Source organism: Pseudogymnoascus destructans, assembly GCF_001641265.1.
Source record: "Pseudogymnoascus destructans isolate 20631-21 unplaced genomic scaffold scaffold_47, whole genome shotgun sequence".
Lineage (NCBI taxonomy): Eukaryota > Fungi > Ascomycota > Leotiomycetes > Thelebolales > Thelebolaceae > Pseudogymnoascus > Pseudogymnoascus destructans.
In genome coordinates, this window is record NW_020167565.1 from 54,346 (window position 1) to 73,409 (window position 19,064).

A 19,064-nucleotide genomic window follows, 5' to 3' on the forward strand; every position below is an offset into this window, starting at 1 on the left:
TGATTTGGGAAATGTTTGTATTGCGATCAGTTTTCTTGACCGAAACTAAAGAGATTGCGCTTAATCGACGAAACGTATATACAGCCCCTTTGACATTCTAACCAGAGGAGCTAAAGTATCCAAACAGTATAATGCTCCCAATGAGCGCCTTGATTCTAGTCCGACCTTACGCGCCTGTCCATTACTACACGTCGGAAGATTCCTCTCCCTTCTCAATTTCCATTGCCTCCTTCAGCCCTCCAGCCGCCCGCCTTGCTCTCTTCCCAAGCATAAAAGTACTGTTCGGGTCCGCCAGTGCCAGGTACTGCTCATATTCCGAGGTCATCTTCCGTCTTTGCGCGTCCAACTCCCCTGGATCGGTGCCATCAAATTCCATGGCAAACTGCCGGTCGAGCGCGTCCATCTCCGGTTCTTCTTCCTCCTCCCTCTGCTCTGTGTCCTCCGTCTGGCTCTCGTCGTCCGTATCCCGCAACGCAAGGCTCTGCGACGCACGTAGAGCCGCTGGTCGGCGCCCCCGCGGAGGCAGTGGTGACCCGGTCGCGGACGGCGACGTTAGCGCTAGGAATTGCTCATACTCTGACATCTTGCGTCCGGTGGTGTATGGCGGCTTTCCGAGTGGTGGTGGTCGCGGTTTCTCAGCGGCCCCACCGTGTGTCTGACGGCGTTTGCTATCTTTGGGCGCTTTGGCAGGTGCTGTGTCGGCACCTTTCTTGGGCTTCGAACCGGAAGATGGGGGGAGGGCTGCTTCAGCGGCGCGTTTAGCCGCGTTGTTGGCCTTTTTGCGCGCCATTACGGCTTCCATTTCGCCGCTTGCCCAGCGAGCTGAGGGTGTTAGTCGAGGGGCTTATGGGATGGGCTAGAAAATACCTTTTGTGATTGCCTTCATCTTCTCTGACTTTGCGGCGCGCGCAGCTTCTTTAGCTTTCGCTGCAGCAATGGCATCGGGATCCATAGGTGCAGTGTGTGTTGGAGTTTCCCCGTGGGGGGTGCTGGCCGCTGAGTATTCGACTTCAACGTTGGAGCGGCCGCCTCTTTTGTGTTTAAGCGTCGATGAGCGCCGAGGAGACGCATCCGGCGTTTCATATGCGATAAATGGTGCACCTTGAGGCAGAATATTTCGGTTCATAGACTCGTGCGGAGTGTGCATTTTGTTATCCACGTGGTGTGCAGAGGATGGTGTTTCGTCAAGTTCAACTTTAATAGCATTAGTATTTGTTTTTTCTACGCCGTATTCCGCTCGTTTTGTGATAAACAGTGCAGAAAGGTGGCAGGTTTAGTAACCTTGGTATTTGTTTGGAGGATGCCTGTTCCTCTTCGGTCTTCCCGAAGATCCAGACCCGGATTCCTTCTCCGCGGGCTCACCTGCTGATGCAGGAGTTGTGAAAGAGCCGTTGTCATGAGACGACGCACCGCTGACCGAGGTCTGTGGGATCTCTGGAGCAATGGATTTATCAGCTTTGCCTGGTTTTGGCATGTCGTAAGGAGAGACTGCTTTGGCATTTGGCACCGCTGGAGCCACTGGACTCTTCCTGGCTCGACGAACAGGATGATTTTGTTCAGGATCAAGATCTTGCTGCTTGATCGAGGCCACTGGACCTCTCCGTGCACGAGCTTTGCGTCCATCCGATGTCTTCCGCTCAGGGTCAAAAGATTCTTGGCCACGATTGATCAAAATTGACTGGAATGGCTTCTCTGCGTCGATGGTCACTAGACCTGTTTCTCCATGACTTGGAACTGCAGCTGATTTGGGGGCTACGGTAAGATCCTTCTCTGAAGGAGCAGCAGCAATATGTGTAATTGTTTGAATGTATGTGGTTGCCTGGCGGCTTCGACTCCTTGTTGTTCGACTGACAACTTCTTTAGTGGCAGCAATACCCAAAGTCTCCGCACCACTTGGGGCGTTTTGAAACTTGGAGCTCGCCATTTCATTACCGGGAGCCGACATGGGTTTGAGAGAAGGATCGTCATTTTGATTGTTATTATGAGATTCGGTCTTAATACCTTTTTTGCCTTTGCCGGCGACGTGCCTGGCTGTGGGTTTCTGTGCTCGTTGAGATGGTGGTGACCACTGGTGAACGTGTCCGAGACCTTCGTATTGATTGTTATGGAAAGTGTGGACTGCTCCTGGGGTATGCATGCTTGTATCAGCAGGTGCTTTCTTTACCTTGCGACTGGAGCTCGGCTTGGCCCCGTAAAAATCGTTTGCTGCATATGCTTCAGTTCCAGCAGTAGAGCCTTGTGCTGCAATGTTTTCGTCTGCATCCTTCTTACGTCGCTTCGCAGCCGCATTCTCCGATGCCTGAGCACTCTCACCCTGGTCTGTTCGCATATCGCCAGCAGGCTGGTCATCGGCGGACACCTTGCGCTTCTTGGGAGCCAGTTTCGGCTCAGAACGATCATCAGGGCTGCCCGTCGCTTGTCCATCTTGGGAAGCCTTCATGGCCGCCAATTCCGACTTCTTATATCGACCAATCTTTGGGGGCTCCAATCCGAGGGCCTCTGCCTCTCTCTTCTTGGCCCAACGCCTCTCCATGTTGATGGTAGCGGCCGACTTCTCCTTCTTGATAGTGCCATCAGGCAGTGTCGTATACACGGGCTCTTTTTTGCTCTTCTTGGCATACTTCCTTGGGTATGGCTTGGGCCTATCGCCTTCGATTTTGTTATTTTTTAGCTGACCGTCGTCGCCTTCGTTGTTCTCCTGGCTAGTGGCTCTCGTAGAAGATTCACGCTGCTGTTGCAGCTCGGCCTTGCGTTTGGCCCAACCCATCTTGGCACCTTCGCTGCGCTTGATTGACTTTTCCTTTGCAATAGCATCTGCGTCGGCAGCACTCGAATTTACCGAGGCATCCACCGCAACCGTCTTTGCTTTCTTCGCATTTTTCGCCGACTCAAAATCAGACGTGTCGAGTCTTCGTCTCTTCGTGCCGTATTCCCTGTCTGGGATCTCTTCATCGCTGCTCCAATCCGTTGAGGGGCCAGTGGAAACTGCTGGCGATGAGCCACGTCTTGAATCGGCATCGCCGACATTGTCGACCCATTTCTCGGTGGAGACCATTGTCTCCCCGGCGGTTGGGTCGGCTTCTATCTCTTGTAGGCGTGTCTTTGCATTCTTGCGAGGGGGGCGGCCACGTGGTGCGGCTGGAGGGCTAGAAGCCCGCGATTCAGAAGCTACACGGGTGGAAGGCTTCTTCTCACGCTTTCCGCGTCCTCCTTCAATCATAAGGGCTTCATTGACCAAGTTCAAGGGCGCGTTTTCTTCACCAGACTCTTCAGGCGCCTCACCCGCTGGAACCTTTTGGGCCGGAGCGCGAGCCCGAAGATCTCGTTGGTTCTGGCCAAGTCGTCTGGGCCGCTGGCTGATTGGATCCTGGCGGCCAATGTCTTTAGTACCCTCCTTCACAATGTACCCGTAAACTGATGCTTCCAGTCGATCTTGCATAAGCTGGAAATCATCGGTGTAGAACCATTTTTCCGGGTCGTCATTTCGCACTGGAAGTGCTCTTGGGTTGATGACCTTCTGAGCAGGCTTTGCGACCTCCTTGGGGACACCTCTGCCTCTACCGCGCTCCCTTTCAAGGTCCTCTTCAATGGAGATCATATTAGGGAGGCGATACGCCTTGACACATTTCTCAAGCTCGAGCCACTCATCTTGATACTCAACCAGTGCCTTCTGGGCATTGAGAATACGCCGATAGTGCTCGTCAATTGGGAGGTTTTCACAATCAGCCAAGTTGTCCCCGAACACTTCGACATCAGTAATTTTGGCCAAGCGAAACTCCGGGAGAGGCTCTTCATCTTCATCGAGCTCTCTACGCTCAGGATAAATTTCCACCTCGGTGAGAGAATAAGCTGGTGGGAGACGCGAGTCTTCACCGCCGACAGATGCTGGGGGGCTGCTCAGTTGGCTGGCTGCGGATTCATCATCACTTTCAGCCAAGCCTGGGCGGACACATGATTCAACATGATCGCGGTATTGCTATTCGTGTCAGTACGTTCAAAAACAAACAAACACGTGACTGAGCCAGTAGTTGAAAGAAAGTGATAAATTCATACCTGAAGGTCTGCAGCATCATAGCCAGCGTGGCAATTTGGGCAGGTCATTGAAGCCTGGGCTTCTGCGACTGTGGCGTCCATGCTGTAATTTCCTCGTGGGCCGTGATAAGACGCGAGAAATAGAGACATGGAAACGATGTCGACAGGCTATAGAACTATATACAGGATCATTTATGGTGTAGAATAGGGTGGTTGAAGGATGGTGAGTCTGTAAATGAACAGATGAAAGCAGTTGAAGCAGTGAATTGACAACTTTTAGTATCATTTCACCTGTTCGGGTAATCTGGCTGGGTTAGCCTCCCTCCTTAAAACCCAAAATCGCTTACAGCCAATCAACGATTTTCATTTTCTATTTATTTCCTCGCTTACGTGCCAGTTGTACCATCCCATACAACGAACTATGAGAAAGTACAAGTGACCTAGTCGTCGTACTAGTATTGTGGTCCTCTGTGAGAGCCCCATACTATTCACATTCACATTCAATACAGCTCCATATCAACACATTAATAAACTGGCTCATTGTCGAGAAGTGCACCACAACAGCAACACGACACTATGGCAGCCAGGAAAGAAAAGACCGCGACCGATGACGAGCTCAAGAAGATGTTCGAGGGGCTGGAGGGAGAGGACCTGCCTGCCACCACTACCAAGGCCGATGCGTCCAAGACGAAGAAGCCTGCCCGCGCGCAGACCGCTGAGGAGATAGAGGCTGAGCTGGCTGAGCTGGAGGATCTGGGTAAGCCACAGCCCGATGCCAGGCCACGAATCGCAACACCCGTTGGCGGCACCAGCTCTCCCACCAAGCGCACGCCGGTGGGCAGTCCCCTTCCGCAAACATCAACGCGATCGAGCGAGGATAAGAGGAAGTCGGGCGAGAGCGCTAGGTCATACCACACGAGCTTCACGCCCTCGGCGACAAGCAGCGAGCTCCAGGAGGCCGAGAAGAAGTCTCGAATTGCCGAGCCGGCTGCTGAGCCAGCCGCTGCTGGTGGCGGATGGTGGGGTGGCATTCTGGCCACGGCCAGCGCTGCGGTGAAGACGGCTGAGGCGGCAGTGAAGGAGATCCAGCAGAATGAGGAAGCTAAGCGCTGGGCCGAGCAGGTCAAAGGCAACGTGGGCGCACTACGAGGACTTGGTATGAGAACCCAGGACTATAATGAATAACTCCTAACGGCTACAGGTGGTGAGCTGAGCTCCCGAGCCCTCCCAACATTTGCCAACATCCTACACACCATCGCTCCGCCCATCTCGTCGCACGAGCGTCTTCAAATCCACATCACGCACGACTTCATTGGGTACCCCTCCCTCGACCCCCTTATCTACAATACCTTCTCGCGCGTGATGGCACAAGTTGAGGGAGGCGATCTTCTCGTCATCCAGCGTGGCCACGAGTCCTCTGCCCGGCGCACCTCCGATGCAGCATACACGGGTGGCCGCACGGGATGGTACGATGGCCCCTGGTGGCGCCAGGGCAATGAGCACCGCGATCTGGGTGCTGTCCCTGGGTTGGTTGAGGGTACCAAGCTCGTCCGCGTCAGCGCCGAGGCCTACGCGACCGAGTTCTTTGCCTCGCATGGTGGCCTCGAGTTAGCCGCCCGCCGCGCCACGGAGCAGCTCAGCGAGTCCAACCCCGTCCGCAGCAGCGACATTTTCCTCGCCGTGCAGGCCATCTCGCACGAGGCGCAGGCAGATATGTTCCAGGGACCTGCAACGGATGAGAAGGCCGATGCAGTCGCTGAGGAGGAGAAGCCGGAAAACTTGATCTCATTCGCGGTTTACCTGCACGACCCGGTGCATGGGATTACATTTTCTGGCGTGTCGCAAACCGTGCCGGCAAAGTGGATCGCCTGGCTCGATGCACCGTCGCCAATGACGCCTGCGTCGCCGTCGTCACTGTCTGCAGAGGAGCACTCCTTCTCGCAGGACAAGTATAGCCCCCACATGCCGCGCGAGATTGCAGAGATCATTGGGTCGGGCGGCGTGGATCCGCGCGAATGGGTGGCCGAGTGGATAGAGGAGGTGATCAGCCTGGCTGTCGGTATTGTGGCGCAGCGGTACGTGGCTCGCCGAATGGGGGTTGGTGAGGGTGGCATTGGGAGGGGAAAGGCGCGGGCAGAGGAGGTTATGGCGGATGGAGGGGGTGAGGCGGCTAGGGCGGGCCTGATCTAATGAGTGATAGGGGGATTGACTATAACAGGTGGGGGAGATCTGGGTTGGAGTTATATATCACACGGGTTGTTTGCAAGTTGTATTTCATGGCCGGTAGTGTGTATGCAGTGATATGGATACGACGTGGGCTGTGAAGTAGGGGGTTTGTTTATTTCTAGAAAAACCGAATATACACCAAGTTTCACCACACGTATGAGAACTTACAGCTTATAGGTCACGGGGAGTGTGGCTGGAGATCAGGACCCTAGATACAACTATCTATAACATACTGATATTTTTCGTCGGCGGTGATGATGTCACCAGCCGCCGCTGTGCCTTGGTCACAAACCAAACTTGGCCTCTCCCCTCTCTCCTCTCTCCGCCTTCTCCGCCTTCTCCGCCCTTTCTCAATATTTCTTATCCAATCCGGTAAGGCGTAGACCCCCGGCGTAGTAGGAAATCCAGGAAATCCAGGAAATACGCGAGAATCGTTGAGAACATCACCACTCCCCCGCCGCTTCCTCCAGTTCTCTTTCAACTTTTCTCCCCCATCAACCTCTCATTGCGCTATAAACTACACTGTTGTAGACAGACTCGCCGACAGACTCGCCGACAGACCCGCCGACATCTTCCTCCCTCGACCTACCCATCAAGTCAGCCAGATCCCCGATATACTTCTAGACTCCTCTCTCCGTCTCTTGCGTCAACGAAACCGCTGACGATATATCGAACTAAAACAGGCCGAATCTGCAACTCACCTGCACTCATCATCCACCACCAACCTATCGCCGTTGCTGCCGCCGCTGTACGCCTGCATTTCCTCACATCTCCGTCATCGACCGGCGATCATTGCCTGTGCGAAACACCACCAGCACCGCCACCACTCCCAAGCTCGCTTAACAATCAACTTCCCCTCCAATCCCCACTAAACAGTTATCGACAAAGGCCGACTTCACCTCCAATACCCGGACCTGCCCCACCCCTCAAAAAGGTTCGAATGGAGACGCTCAAGGCCTTCATAAAGCATGGTGAGTTTGACACTTTGCGCCTGACACCCCCCGCATTCCGTCCTGCCGTGAAGACCAAACCTTCTGACAAAACGACAATGTAGGGAAGCACGCACGAGTGACCCAGCCTCAAGCCGAACCAACAACCCACGTATCACCCGTCACTGCGCATCAACAGCGATCTGCGAATACCGAGTCCACCGTGTCACAAAAACGCGCAGAGGAGGCAAACATGGCCTACCAGGCACAGAAAGATGACGCAAACAGGAAGGCAGGTGGAAAGAAGGTAGACCCGGACACGCTCGCGCGCATGGTTGCCGAAGACAATGAGTCGAAGGGGAAGCTGCCGCGGTACCCCGGCCTCGAGAGATGGCGCCTCATTGAGAAGATGGGCGACGGCGCATTCAGCAATGTATACAAGGCCGTCGACCTCGATGGAAGCGCGGGCGAGGTGGCCATCAAGGTCGTCCGCAAGTTCGAGATGAACTCATCTCAGGTAAGCACGGGCACGTATGCACATCTTTCCTGACACATACTCTCTATACTCCCTGTTTTCTGAGCACTGGCCAACAATTGGTGTAGGGTGATGATCATCTTCATCCGGATTTCAAGAAACCAAAGGCTGCTGAGGTGCGCATTATTTCCGCCTGTTAATCTGCTTACGTGCCACGTCTTGATGCTTTGTCGGACGTAAGCGCGTACGACGGCCACGTACTGACCATGGCCTCAGAGAGCGAACATTTTAAAGGAAGTCCAGATCATGAGGCAACTAGACCACCCCAACATCGTGAAGCTCATCGATTTCTCCGAGTCGAAGCAGTACTATTATATCATCCTGGAGCTCGCACCGGGAGGAGAATTGTTCCACCAGATCGTCCGCCTGACCTACTTCAGCGAGGATTTGTCTAGGCATGTCATCACACAGGTAGCCGAGGCGCTGGAGTACTTGCACGAGGAGAAGGGTGTTGTGCACAGGTGAGTACGATGGATGCGAGTTGGTGTGTAGATCTAACAGATGTACAGAGATATTAAGCCAGAGAATTTACTGTTTAGCCCCATTCCCTTCATTCCAACCAAGAACCCAAAGCTTAGGTCCGATGAGGAAGAGGACAAGGTTGATGAGGGAGAATTCACCGCTGGCGTTGGTTCGGGCGGCATCGGTAAGATCAAGATTGCCGACTTTGGTCTGTCAAAGATCGTATGGGATACCCAGACCATGACACCCTGCGGCACAGTCGGCTACACCGCCCCGGAGATTGTCAAGGATGAGCGCTACTCCAAGAGCGTCGACATGTGGGCGATGGGTTGCGTTCTGTACACTCTACTTTGCGGATTCCCTCCTTTCTACGACGAGAGCATCCAGGTCCTCACGGAGAAGGTTGCAAAGGGACAGTACACATTCCTCTCTCCCTGGTGGGACGACATCTCCAAGCCCGCTCAGGATCTTGTCTCGCACCTACTCACCGTCGACCCAGAGAAGCGATACACCATCAAGGAATTCCTCGCCCACCCCTGGATCAAGAATACTGCCGAGCCGACGCACGCGGCCTTTGACGCCCCACCTCTCGCCACACCTGCCACCGAGCGCAAGGAGCCTCTGCGCGCGTTTGACCGCGAGCTCCTTGAGTCGCCAGGGGCGCGCCGCATGGACTTCCGCTCACCTGGTGCGGTCAACCTACGTGAAGTGTTCGATGTTGGTTACGCCGTGCATCGCCAGGAGGAGGAGGCGAAGCGCCGCAAGAGTCTCATGGGCCGCGGCCTAGAGCCTATTGGGGACGAGAATGAGGGGGGCATGCAAGGTGTTGAGCAGGGTCTGAGGAATACAAGTCTGAGTGCTGCGGCAACGGCGAGGCAGCAGGCACAACCACAGGCGAAGGGATATGGACAGCACTCACCCGCTGTGGCTGCAGCTGCGAGGCAGCAGGTTAAGAATCAGAGGGGGGCGTTCGAGTTGAATCTCGATGGCGCGACGTTGCTGGGGAGAAGGGGGCAGAAGGGGCTAGCGAGCGGGCTGAGGGAGTCCACGACTGTGAAATGAGCGGGTGAGGAATGACAGATGGGACTAGGGATTTGTTCCATGGCGTGATACCGGCGTTTGAAACTGGGACGGGCGTGATCCTAGCACCACCCCATGTTTTTCTTGCTCTGTTTGGGCGGCCTGTCTTGATATGGACGGTGTTTGTGGTCGGAGGCATTTTATAGCTATGTCCGCACATGTGTCCAGTGCCTGATAGATAGGCAACATTGATTAGACTATGACTTGGTGGATGTGACTCGGAGCTTACTACGTAGGGAACTAAATAGAGGGATTCATATCTACAATCACTATCATAGGAGCTGAGCAGAAACATTCATATCAGCAATCGCTGCTACAGTAACACGTTGGCTATAGATATAGATTCACGTCCACAATCACTGTCACTGCTAAGCAGGGAGATTCATAAACATAAATCACTTGTCACAGTAACACGTCGGGTTCATCATCCCATGTCATAAACTTTCCTCTACCAATCCAACCAATCCAACCCAGAATTATCATGCATCTGAAAAGCCGACAGCCACGCATCAAGCTCCTGCGATGCCGAATCGATCGCTGCAGTGACCTGGTCATTTGACATGGGAGAACAACACCGGCTGAAATGCCGAGAACCATCCGAGGCTCTGCCCGTTCTCCGCGTCATACCCCCCAACCGCGACATCTTGTCCGAGTGATAAAGGGGTAAAGATGGAGGTAGAGTGAAGGGAAGGGAAGAATTAACCTTTTCACACGTCATGCCCGCCCCATGATATAGTTCGCTGTTGCCTACTCAGACACTTGAAGATACAGACCTGTGTAACCCCATCACCGAACAATCAAACTCACCAGTGAGTCGTGTATAGAAGGTGATGGCGGGCATGACAATAACGAGCACGACAGCGAGCACAAACATAGTAGCAACAGCTACGAGTATTTCAACTGTGCTTCGGTTATCTGCTGTACTGAGTCTCTTGAAGAGTTATCCGCGCTACCTTAGCCTCTGGCTCGACAAGACCGGGACCCTGACGATGGGCAAGATGACCCTTGATGGGTCAATTGGGGACTTCCAGCCCGTCGTCGGACTCGGGATCAACGCCCTCGTCGAGCCTGCTTCGGTCTCCCGTACGCGCTACAGGGTCCTCATCGGCTCCGTCCGCTTCCTGCGCTCTCACGACAGCCATCACAGCCTCGGAAGACATCAACGCCCTCGCCACCACCTCCTCTGAACCCACTGCTTCCTCGGGGACAACAAATATCTTCAGCGCCATCAACGGCGTCTACAGCGGTCACATCTGCCTCGCCGACACCCTCAAACCCTCCGCCCCCGCCGCCGTCGGGATCCCCGCCGAAAACGTATACGCGGACGTCTCACCGGACCAGGAACATGCGCTGATTAAGAAATTCCAAGCCGCCGGCGAAGTCGTAGCGATGGTAGGTGAGGGAATCAATGATTCCCCCGCCCTCGCTACGGCGGATATCGGGATTGCGATGGCCTCGGGCACCGACGTCGCTATGGAGGCGGCGGACATCGTGCTGATGCGACCAAATGATTTGATGGATATCCCCGGCGCAGTGGCGTTGGCGAAGGAGATCTTTGGGAGGATTAAACTAAACTTGGCGTGGGCGCGTGGGTATAACCTCGTCGGATTGCCGTTCGCGATCGGTGTGTTTCTGCCGTGGGGCATGCATCTCCATCCCATGGCTGCGGGGGCCGCGATGGCGGCTAGTAGTGTTAGTGTCGTCGGCAGCAGTCTTTTGTTGAAGTTCTAGAGGAGACCGAGGTGGATGGATGAAATGGAGGGGGGGAGAAGGGGGATTGTGAAGAAAGGGAGCTGGGGGGTGGTGGGGAGGGTGAGGGAGTGGGTTGGGAGTGTGAGGGGAGGGAGGGGGAGGGAGGGGGGGTTGTTTGAGGGGGTTTGAAAGGGACGGGGGGGGGGGTGGGTTGTATATAAAGGGGGGGAGGGGTATATATGGAAATGTAGGATTTTTGATCTATGCCCTTGCTTTTCTGGAGTGATACTTATACAGTGACTGAAATGCGTCGTCAGGGTGGGATTTGCACGAGTAATTTGAATTCAGAGGTAAGAGTCATGTGTGAATTCTTCCAAATTGACATACTCTCGGCATATAGCCGGAAACTCTCATTCTTGCCGCGTCAACTAAAATATAAGGACGGCGGGCGTGCTGGTGGTTAGTGGCTTGTTGTGAAACTGTGTCAGATCCGAGTCAGCTCAAAACAGGCACCGCCGATTCGTGCCATGCTTTTCTACAACCCATCATAGTCCAATGCGAATCGACTGAACAACTCAAACTGCATCCTTTTGGCGGCCTTCGGGCCTTTGAGAATATCACCAATCAGATCTGACCCTGGCGGATAGTCATGCTCGAAATGAGGTTCGCCAGCTCCCTTCATATTAACAAGTACTGCTTGGCGGAAGTGCCATCTTAAGAGCTGATCAACGGCCCTCTGAGGATCATCAAGAAATCTTCGATCGAGGTGTGTCCCGGCAAGATTATTAGCATCTTCAGTAAAAAAAACAATTTTGTAGTTATCCTAAGATAATTAGCTGCATCTTTCATGTTAATGGGTGTGTACATACGTCAGGATTGATCGCAAAATCGTAACTATCAAACAGCTGGTGAATGTCGCTTCGAAGGAGAAGGCCATTTTGCACCGAATTAATAGAGCCACCTCGCTCTGGTATAATGGAAATCCACCGTCCTAAGTTTTGCGCCTCCCACTGAGCCTCATAGGCGATGGGAAATACGTGTGAGGCTTCAAACCCACGCCAATGATCTCGATATGCTCCTACTGCCTCTTGCCCAGTTATGACGCAGCGTCGGTCGCGTTGGCGTACTTCATTGCAAAAAACCTTAGTGCGAGTTCCAATCCCATGTGATATTGTGCGAAGTAGCGGAGTTTCGTTGTTCAGCTCGAAGGGTTCCACTTGTAGTTAGCAACTTGTTAATACCGGAGTAAATAAATCTTACCCGTAGAGTAGACGAAGTACTTTCCGGCCTTAACTTGGGCCTCACCTTTTGGAATGATCTTGTCATCTCCACTTCGGAGGCTGAAATCGCTCGTAACGACGAGGATAATTTCCACCATGTGGTAGAGGTTCGTGTGGGTCACGCCGTTCGTAACAATGAGGCCGCCAATCGCCGTCTCTGTGTCATTAGAGTTGTAAAGGTGCACCGTCCTCCCTACAGACCTGTTCTGGCCAGGCATTATGCGGTCTTCGTCCTCGGAAGTACTCGTCGGTGTCCTAGCCTTGGAGGGTGACGATGGAGAGGCAACAGACGACATCTTGCAATATATATGCGTCGAATAGGTGCCGTAAAAGAGGCGCAACAAACAGGCGGCGCCTATTGTGGTTCATTATTGATAGTCATGAAGAGGGCGGTGCGATTTGGAGCATGTTGTTATAATCGCCTGAGGTGCGTTGGAAACACCTCAGGCGATTACAAGTGATGTTGAAGGATGGTTGTTATCATGACCTCGCGCGATTCGCGACTTATGATTCTGGCCCTAGGAATCAGGCAGAATCAGGCAACTACATTTAGTGAAACGTACCTTACCGGCGGAGGCCGTTTTTTTTTGACCCTGCTAGCAGAGTCCAATAGGATGCTGAGTAAATCTTGTATGGGGCATATGTGGGCCGAGTGATAGAGCCTGCACAATTCCAGGACTAGTTGCCCCACACAACCTCTCCACAATGAGCTATTCCAGCACTATTATTGGTATCTTAGATAAGCTCATATATACCAAATGGTATATATGAGCGAATCAAATTACAGTATACTTGGGGATATAATAACAAAATAGATCTGACATTGTAACACAATAGTTTCGTCATAGTCAGAAGCGTGTATGAGCGTATGTTAGGGCTATAATACAGGGTTATAATATCATTACAATATAGAGTTTACAGTGGAAGCAGTTTCGGGAGGTTCTAGGAGAGAATCGGATCCATTTTCTCTATTTACTGTATTCTAATATACACTGTCGGAAGTAATTCCAGACGTAACCGTTTGATCCTCCACTAATGGCCATATACCAAACAACAATAGTACTCTGCTGCTGTTTGCTTTATCCTGACCCTGAAGGGGTTTGGCAAGCGCTCAAAGGGCTGTTAGAGGAAAGATGGGTATCAATATCCGTGGTATCCCCACTGACTTTTCCTTCGGTATGGACAACCGGAGGGTCCAACGGAAGAATCAGTTCTGGTATAGCAAGCTCTTGTACATGTTCAGAGCTGGCTGCAGGGTCACCAATGGTTGCAGCAGCAACCTCCTCTACCAACGCTGTAATAGGAGTTGCTGTATGTAACGCTGACTTCTAAACGATAGAAGACACAGAGGTTCTCTTGCGTAAAGGTTTACTTATCAGAGGAGGCAGGGGATCAGACACAAAGGCTTCAAGTAACACGTTACTAGTATATAACAAATACTGTATTGAGTTGAGCACGAAGCTCCTATCTAAGGAAATACTATCTACTTATATAGTGGCGTCGTGCCTAGTGGACTCTTGGGAACTCACTCGAGTCCTCGGAGTCCTGGACTCTTAGGACTCTTCTCATCATCCTGCGAGTCCATCACGTGCCTAGTGGACTCCTGGGAACTCACTCGAGTCCTCGGAGTCCTGGACTCTTAGGACTCTTCTCATCATCCTGCGACTCCGTCACGTGATACTTTCGGAACTACTATTCCCCGCTGCCCCTCCAGGTACCAGGGCCGGTCTCATGCGACCTCCCTCCTTCCTGTCCTGTAGTTGGCCAGCCTTCTTGTTCCGTCGTAACACTGTAGCAGCTTCGCCCCTTACAAACTGACGGAGTGCAGCACTCCGATCCTTGTCGGTAGCAGTGCAGTACACTGGGGCAGAAAACGGCCCGTCATCCTCTTCGTTGCGATTGAGTAGAGCATTGTACTTGATGTGGGGTGACACCTTCATGCCAGTCCTAGTTTGTCCAGAACGGTGGGCAATAACGAGTCGCAGGCCTCGTTCAGTGATGGCGGAGTCAAGAGACTCTTGAATCTCTTGACCCGTATATAGATGATCTGGATCCATGCTTAGGAGAACAAGGAAGTCAAGTTCGTCTTGATCATAAAGGGCTTTATCCTCTGGCGACAACTTTACCCAGGCCTTCCTGAAGTCCGAAATGTATTCGTCTGGTGTAATACCCTCCCCCTCGTCGCTGTTGTCAGAGACCGCATTACTGTGGTTGGAATCATTATCAGTGTCGTATTTCGCAGGAGAATAGGTTGGATCAGCAGATTCAAGTTGATGAGATAGGTCGTCAACTTCATCATCGGTATTCTCAAGCTCTTGTAGGACACGCTTCCGCTTTCGCATGTTCCGACCCGCTGGCAAGGCTTCCTCTTCTGGTGAAACCAAATTAGGATCCTTAGGAATAGAAACCTCGCCCCAAGCGCGAAGCTTCAATGGTAGGATCTTTCGGCCACACAACGCCTTTCGGCCCTCTTTGGAATTGTGTGCAGCCAACACTTCATCCCGACTGCTAATCAATGCGTCTGCAATAGCCTGGAATGACATAGGTGATTGGAGCTTGGTCAATACATCTATAATGCTCTTGTCGATCTGTTTGGTTTCGCGCCAGGCATCATGAGAATTCACAACCGAGAGCCTCACAATTGTAACCTTTTCCTTTTGAGACACCTATATAACGATTAGACCTCTTCTCTGTACATGTTCCAGGTAAGAGGGGGGCACTTACTCTGATAGGTCGATAGTGTACCTGCAACTCTGATGGCAGGTTGATAGCTGTGGTAATCGAGCACACACGATGACATGCTCCATCCAGGTTAGCGCCTTGCGAGGAGACCTGGTACATCATAATCAAGACCGTAAGGTTGGAGTGGGGGTTGTTGAACTCCTGAATAAGCGCAATGCGCTGGGCATCGGTAAGGCCAGCATGCAGAACCTCTGCCCGAATGTATACTGACTTCAGAACTGTCTCGATAAACCATGCTGACACTGGGATGTCCTCGGAACACAACAGTTTGCTCCGTCCTCCGTCTGGTTTCTGTTTGAGACAATGATCTGTCACATCCTTCAAAATCCAGCGCAGCTTCGGACTACCAAAGGTAAGGTGGCGAAGAAGGTCAGTAGCGTCCTTGATTAACCGATCGCCAGCTCGCAGAGTAGCGTGCGCCAGTTGTAAACCTGTAAAGCCCTGTGTACGAAGTATATTGATGGTTGCCACTGTATCATCGAGTCACTTCTTTCGTACCGTTGTATTCTCCAGGGTGTCGTGAAATCGACTTAGCATAGTCGAAACTGCATTAACTGTCATCTTCCTCAATGGGCCAGTCACACAAGGAAAGCTCTTGATCTCTGACGATGGATCAATACGGCTCTGTTTCTGTTCTGTCCACAGCGCAAGACCTTCTTCGTAATCCTTTACAAAGGACTGATGAAACATCTGGTACTCAGCAGCTTCAGCTGAGTTCATTCGGAGCTGGACAGTGGTAATTTCGTACGGCGGCATCAGATTCTTCAGCGACAAACGTCCTCCGTGGCAGTCCGTAGGGATTGATGTTGCAGTTGACCGACGAAGGAGAAGCAATTGCTCCAAGCATCTGTACAACTTGTTTATAGTTGTCTTGTCCTTACTGTTGATAAGTGTTCGGACACGATAAGGGTCTGTAGCGATGAGGTTCTTCCACGACGTGTGCAGTACATCTGGCAGAAGTAGGAGCTCGAAGTCCTTGTAATTGCCGTTGAGTGAATCTACCCATGTAGATCTCTCCTCTGTCGAAGAGAGGGACTTTGATATCTGAGGCCATAGAATGTTGAGAGGTCCAAGAATATCCTTTTATCAATTAGCCTAGCTCTGTACATGTACAGGAGTGGTCTGACTTACAGAGCTCTGATTCTGAATTGGTGTACCAGTAATAAACCAATGATGCCGCGCGTTCAACCTTGCAACTGCCACATGGATGTTAGTTAGAGGATTTCGCACTTTGTGGCCTTCATCCATAATAACGGTGTGAAAGACACCCTTCCATCTTCCAATCCATTCTGACGGCTTAAACTGGGTAGTATCGCCAGGCTGTCGACGCGGTTTCTGAAGTGTTCGAGCGGCAAGCGTGTCATAAGACGTAAGGATTACTGTCTTGGCAGCCATTCGGTTGTTTTGGTCAAATATAAAACGGAGACCGGCCGGAAACTTCTTCGGACTATGGGGGTGGCTTCGCATTGCCTTGGATGAAATCCACCGTAATGAGGAAGCTCCGTCTGGTGGCGAGTCCCCGTATGCAAGGATCAGGTTGATTCCCTTGAAGTTCTTTGTTATGTCGAGCCTCCATTGCTCTATCACCGGCCCAGCTGGCGCCAATATCAAGTGCGGTCTGTAATTACCTGGCGTCTCTGGTGTAAAGAACTGGATGACCCACTCGAGATACAAACATGAGGTGTAGGTTTTCCCCAAGCCCATATTATCGACAAGTACCCCGCCATATGTGCGAGCTGTTTGAAGTTCGTCGGCTTGAAGTTGCCCTTCCTTTGTTGGAGCGTGTGTATAACCGTAAGCTTTGAGGATCATCCACAAGAACCCGGTAACCTGGTGGCCAAGAGGCCGGATTTGTACTGTTGGGAGTGACCGTAGAACATATTTGGCAAGAGTGTGCTCCTTATCATGCCATGTATCGAAATGAGCGTCTGCGATTATAAGGCAGGCATCGAGAGGAGGGCCTGTCTGGGACTCATCCCCCGTGAAGAGCTTTTGCATCTTATAAAAGTCTTCCATACTTGTTGCATCCTCGCTTGTTACTGGAAGCTATATCGCAATTAGCGTTAGTGGTGTCTCTGTACATGTACAGAGTTGGATGCTTACGTCTGCATTTAGAGTTGTAGAAGTGGCAGCAGCCATTCCACTCTGAATCTCTTGCTGAACAATTGAAGGCAGGCCAGCCAAGTTTAGGGCCTTCTTTGGCGCAACATTAGCAACACGTAGAGTACCGATAACCTTTCGGATAAATGCCTCAATGCCAGCTGGGGTTGATACGTCGACACCAAGGTGCCATGCTTGCGATTCTGCAGAGTTGCAATCACCAAACAATTTCGTAGGAGTTACCATGCCACGGATCCCGTGATGGTTTGATCCTGAAAGGACCCCTTCCAAGTATGATAGTGCAGGTTTATCGCGCATCATCTTCGCTGTGTGTGGACCTGTTGGGACCTCAGGGCCTTTCCCCTTTATGTCATGTTGAGTGGGAGGGAGTGGAGGCGAAGGGCCTACAACGGCTGTAAAATCTTCTCTGGTAGTAGTCTCTCCAGTAGATGCGTTATTGACTGTAGCTATTGTGCTCTCGTTGATGCTACAAACCTGGATAGGGCCCCCATCGAACTCATAAGGATACGGCCCATCCTCATCTGCATCAACAACTTTGAGGGAATAGTCGATGCGGAAACAGGTACCAGATTGAAGGATGTCGAGCACATCAGTCCATGGTATAACAACATCAGGATTGTCATTGTCGTAGATGATCCATGAGCCCTCCTCTGGAACATGTACAGGGCCGCAGTCTGTATCAGGAAGAGTAGTTGAGACCAAGGTAAGGTGCTGAAGTCGCATCTGAGCCGCGGGAGCAGAAGCTCATGGCGTAGGTGATCACGCCACTGGGGTGCGATCTCGAAGTCTCGAATCTCATGCTTGTAGTCAACGCTGTCCTTCAACAATCGGATCTTCTTTCGCTTCAGGTATGAATTCATATGACGCAGAAGATCCTCATTATCGTCTGTTCCCTCCTCATGGACAAACTGGAGGGTAACCTGGAGTGGGATGTGCTTGTCTTGGTTCATAAGACCAATGATGGAAGTCGCTCCAGGAATCTCAACCACAGTATCACTGCCCATCCAAGATGGGAGCCTGTCTTGAAGTACACTTCCAGATTCGAAATAGGTGCCCTTTGTAAGTTTGCCTTTGATCGTAGCAAACTTCGACGTTGTAGTATGATAAAGTAGGTAGCGAATACACGTATAAGCTCTTGAATACCGCTCCATGGCATGCTCGCTATGTAAAACAAGCGGGCCAAGTGTAGGGGCAAGCACTGCCTTCATGTCGAACGCTGGGACAAAGAACCCCTTCACACCTGACTGATGAACGCGTAGATTGGTAAACTGCGCCTTTAGCTCAGGGTCGTCATGGGTCAATAGGTCCATATCTTCAAGGGCATTGGCAACGTGGTGTATAATCCCAGCAAATAGCAGTGTAAGTGCTCGGGTTGTGTTCTCCGTATCTGCGTTGTCCTCTTCGGTTCGAGCATCGAAAGCTGAAATAAGAGTGTCGATATTGGCCTCAAATTCATATGCATCAGCATCGTCGATTGAAGCCTCCAATATGGAAGTTGCATTGGTCTGTAGCTTGTTCTTCAGAGTGGTTTCGAATACCATTGCTCCCTTCATTACAGGCCATGACCATTTCAGGTGGCGTAAGTGGATGGGTGTCGGTATAGCCAAGGTATCCAGCAACTGACGATTCGGCCAGCCTTGACATGTCGTTGAGTGGGTTCCCCGGTGCCCACTTTGTCACCTGATACTGCAAGGCTGCAGCGCGCTTCCTTGAAGTCTATTGCTGTATTAGTCCCGTGTACATGTTCAGAGAGGGGCACCTTACCTCATTCTTTGCAGAGCTGCTTCCGGATGGGTTTGGCTCCTTTTGAGCCTTTGGTTCGGATTTCTGAGGAATGCCATGCGTCTTTGCGCGTTTAGAAGGGGTGTGGTCGACATAGTAATTGTTCTAGAGGTATTAGAACCATGCCTCTGTACATGTTCGGGATATTCTAGGGTTCTCACCTTCAATTCACCCGGGTGAATT

General features: G+C 51.9%; 5 protein-coding genes across 5 annotated transcripts; 3 read left to right on the top strand and 2 right to left on the bottom strand.

Moving 5' to 3' along the window:
• Window positions 1-2: 2 nt before the first annotated feature.
• VC83_09357 (uncharacterized protein) lies at window positions 3-4,553 on the bottom strand. The gene is made up of 4 exons (XM_024472797.1): window positions 4,054-4,553; window positions 2,002-3,976; window positions 868-1,194; window positions 3-822 (listed from the first exon to the last, which is right to left on the bottom strand). Exons 1-4 carry the CDS (start codon window positions 4,180-4,182, stop codon window positions 185-187), a joined length of 3,069 nt encoding a protein of 1,022 aa, XP_024319606.1. The 5' UTR covers window positions 4,183-4,553; the 3' UTR covers window positions 3-184.
• On the top strand, window positions 4,554-6,535 carry VC83_09358 (uncharacterized protein). The gene is made up of 2 exons (XM_024472798.1): window positions 4,554-5,188; window positions 5,234-6,535. Exons 1-2 carry the CDS (start codon window positions 4,609-4,611, stop codon window positions 6,220-6,222), a joined length of 1,569 nt encoding a protein of 522 aa, XP_024319600.1. The 5' UTR covers window positions 4,554-4,608; the 3' UTR covers window positions 6,223-6,535.
• Window positions 6,536-6,578: 43 nt separating this feature from the next.
• On the top strand, window positions 6,579-9,246 carry VC83_09359 (uncharacterized protein; the record flags this gene model as incomplete). The annotated part of the gene is made up of 6 exons (XM_024472799.1): window positions 6,579-6,854; window positions 6,942-7,229; window positions 7,313-7,704; window positions 7,791-7,838; window positions 7,939-8,183; window positions 8,232-9,246. Exons 2-6 carry the CDS (start codon window positions 7,199-7,201, stop codon window positions 9,244-9,246), a joined length of 1,731 nt encoding a protein of 576 aa, XP_024319601.1. The 5' UTR covers window positions 6,579-6,854; window positions 6,942-7,198.
• An 848-nt stretch (window positions 9,247-10,094) lies between these two features.
• VC83_09360 (uncharacterized protein) lies at window positions 10,095-10,451 on the top strand (the record flags this gene model as incomplete). Its single annotated transcript, XM_024472800.1, has 1 exon — window positions 10,095-10,451. One exon carries the CDS (start codon window positions 10,095-10,097, stop codon window positions 10,449-10,451), a length of 357 nt encoding a protein of 118 aa, XP_024319597.1.
• Window positions 10,452-12,190: 1,739 nt separating this feature from the next.
• VC83_09361 (uncharacterized protein) lies at window positions 12,191-12,532 on the bottom strand (the record flags this gene model as incomplete). Its single annotated transcript, XM_024472801.1, has 1 exon — window positions 12,191-12,532. One exon carries the CDS (start codon window positions 12,530-12,532, stop codon window positions 12,191-12,193), a length of 342 nt encoding a protein of 113 aa, XP_024319596.1.
• Between the last annotated feature and the right edge of the window lie 6,532 nt (window positions 12,533-19,064).

What these genes read in the sequence shown, in the direction of transcription:
- VC83_09357 (XM_024472797.1), bottom strand. Translation starts at nt 4,182, where the DNA reads ATGTCTCTATTTCTCGCGTCTTATCACGGCCCACGAGGAAATTACAGC. An exon ending in ATGATGCTGCAGACCTTCAG is followed by an intron (nt 3,977 to 4,053) that starts GTATGAATTTAT and finishes TGACACGAATAG; the next exon opens with CAATACCGCGATCATGTTGA. An exon ending in GATGAAGGCAATCACAAAAG is followed by an intron (nt 823 to 867) that starts GTATTTTCTAGC and finishes TAACACCCTCAG; the next exon opens with CTCGCTGGGCAAGCGGCGAA.
- VC83_09358 (XM_024472798.1), top strand. Translation starts at nt 4,609, where the DNA reads ATGGCAGCCAGGAAAGAAAAGACCGCGACCGATGACGAGCTCAAGAAG. An exon ending in GGGCGCACTACGAGGACTTG is followed by an intron (nt 5,189 to 5,233) that starts GTATGAGAACCC and finishes TAACGGCTACAG; the next exon opens with GTGGTGAGCTGAGCTCCCGA.